Source organism: Cladophialophora immunda, assembly GCF_000835495.1.
Source record: "Cladophialophora immunda strain CBS 83496 unplaced genomic scaffold supercont1.254, whole genome shotgun sequence".
NCBI lineage: Eukaryota > Fungi > Ascomycota > Eurotiomycetes > Chaetothyriales > Herpotrichiellaceae > Cladophialophora > Cladophialophora immunda.
In genome coordinates this window covers 1-923 of record NW_015622794.1, presented here as the reverse complement: position 1 = coordinate 923, position 923 = coordinate 1, and the positions used below count along the sequence as shown (strand labels likewise).

The 923-nt window shown below is 55.8% G+C and overlaps 1 protein-coding gene across 1 annotated transcript; it reads right to left on the bottom strand.

Annotated features, from left to right (window-relative positions):
• Positions 1-268: 268 nt before the first annotated feature.
• On the bottom strand, positions 269-912 carry PV07_12867 (uncharacterized protein; the record flags this gene model as incomplete). Its single annotated transcript, XM_016400438.1, has 1 exon — positions 269-912. A coding segment is annotated over one exon (563 nt), but the record flags the coding sequence as incomplete, so codon positions are not given.
• Between the last annotated feature and the right edge of the window lie 11 nt (positions 913-923).

Here is a 923-nt window from a genome sequence, read left to right as displayed (position 1 = left end):
TCCGATTTCTGCTACCTGGGCTTTTCTCGGTCTATCGTTCTTCCCACCGTGTGCGCCAGCATTCACCAACGCCCTCCTCATTCATCGTGCTGTTGGGAAGTGAAGATCGAGTAATCAGAGCACCATTCCGTGGGATCTCCTGCCGCAGCACCTCGCGTACTGTACCAGCGAGCATCCGGTGATGCCGGAGAATTTTTGACGTTAGCCCCCCCGGGCAACTAGATCCCTCGCCGCGGCCGTCTTTTGACGGCTCCTCTTCAAGCTGCCCTCAACGCCGAAGGTTGTTTGGGGCCTTCTCTCAGGGTTGATCGTCTTCTCGCCTAGCATCTTCAGATATTCTGGAGGTGTTTTACTGCCCGCGGGGAGACTGCTGCCGCTGATATACGAGATAGGCATGGACGAGGGCCGTCGATCGAACCGAGTTGTCATTTGTCGTGCTTTCTAGGATCCGGGACAGGCTGTTCCCTTGAATCCCCGATTGAGGCGGAGACCCCGATCCGCTGCCCGTTTCCTCGTGATCGATATCGCTCTGGCGACTGATTTTCTGCTCCATTTCTGAAGGCGGACAAAGTTGGTCTTTGGAAATGCTCCCATTCCTCTCTGGCAGTTCGGCGTAAAGCGTGCCCAACTCCTCTTCAGTTCGCCTCAGTTCTGCCAACACTTCCTTGTGCCTCGTCTCTAGTTCTTCCATGACATCCGGCTGCGCGTTCGCTTCGGACGACGCCATCCACTCCGCGTGCAGGTTGACCAGTATATCCCGCAGCGCATCCGCGTCGCCCTTCTTAGAGAGATAACGTCGGGCCTCCGAGGTCTGGTCGAGTCGAATGTCGTCCGCAGAAAGGATTGAATCCTCTGTAGAACTTTCACGGGATTGCACAACGACTCCTTGGTCATTCAGAACTTGGAACGAAGTCTCCGCTGTT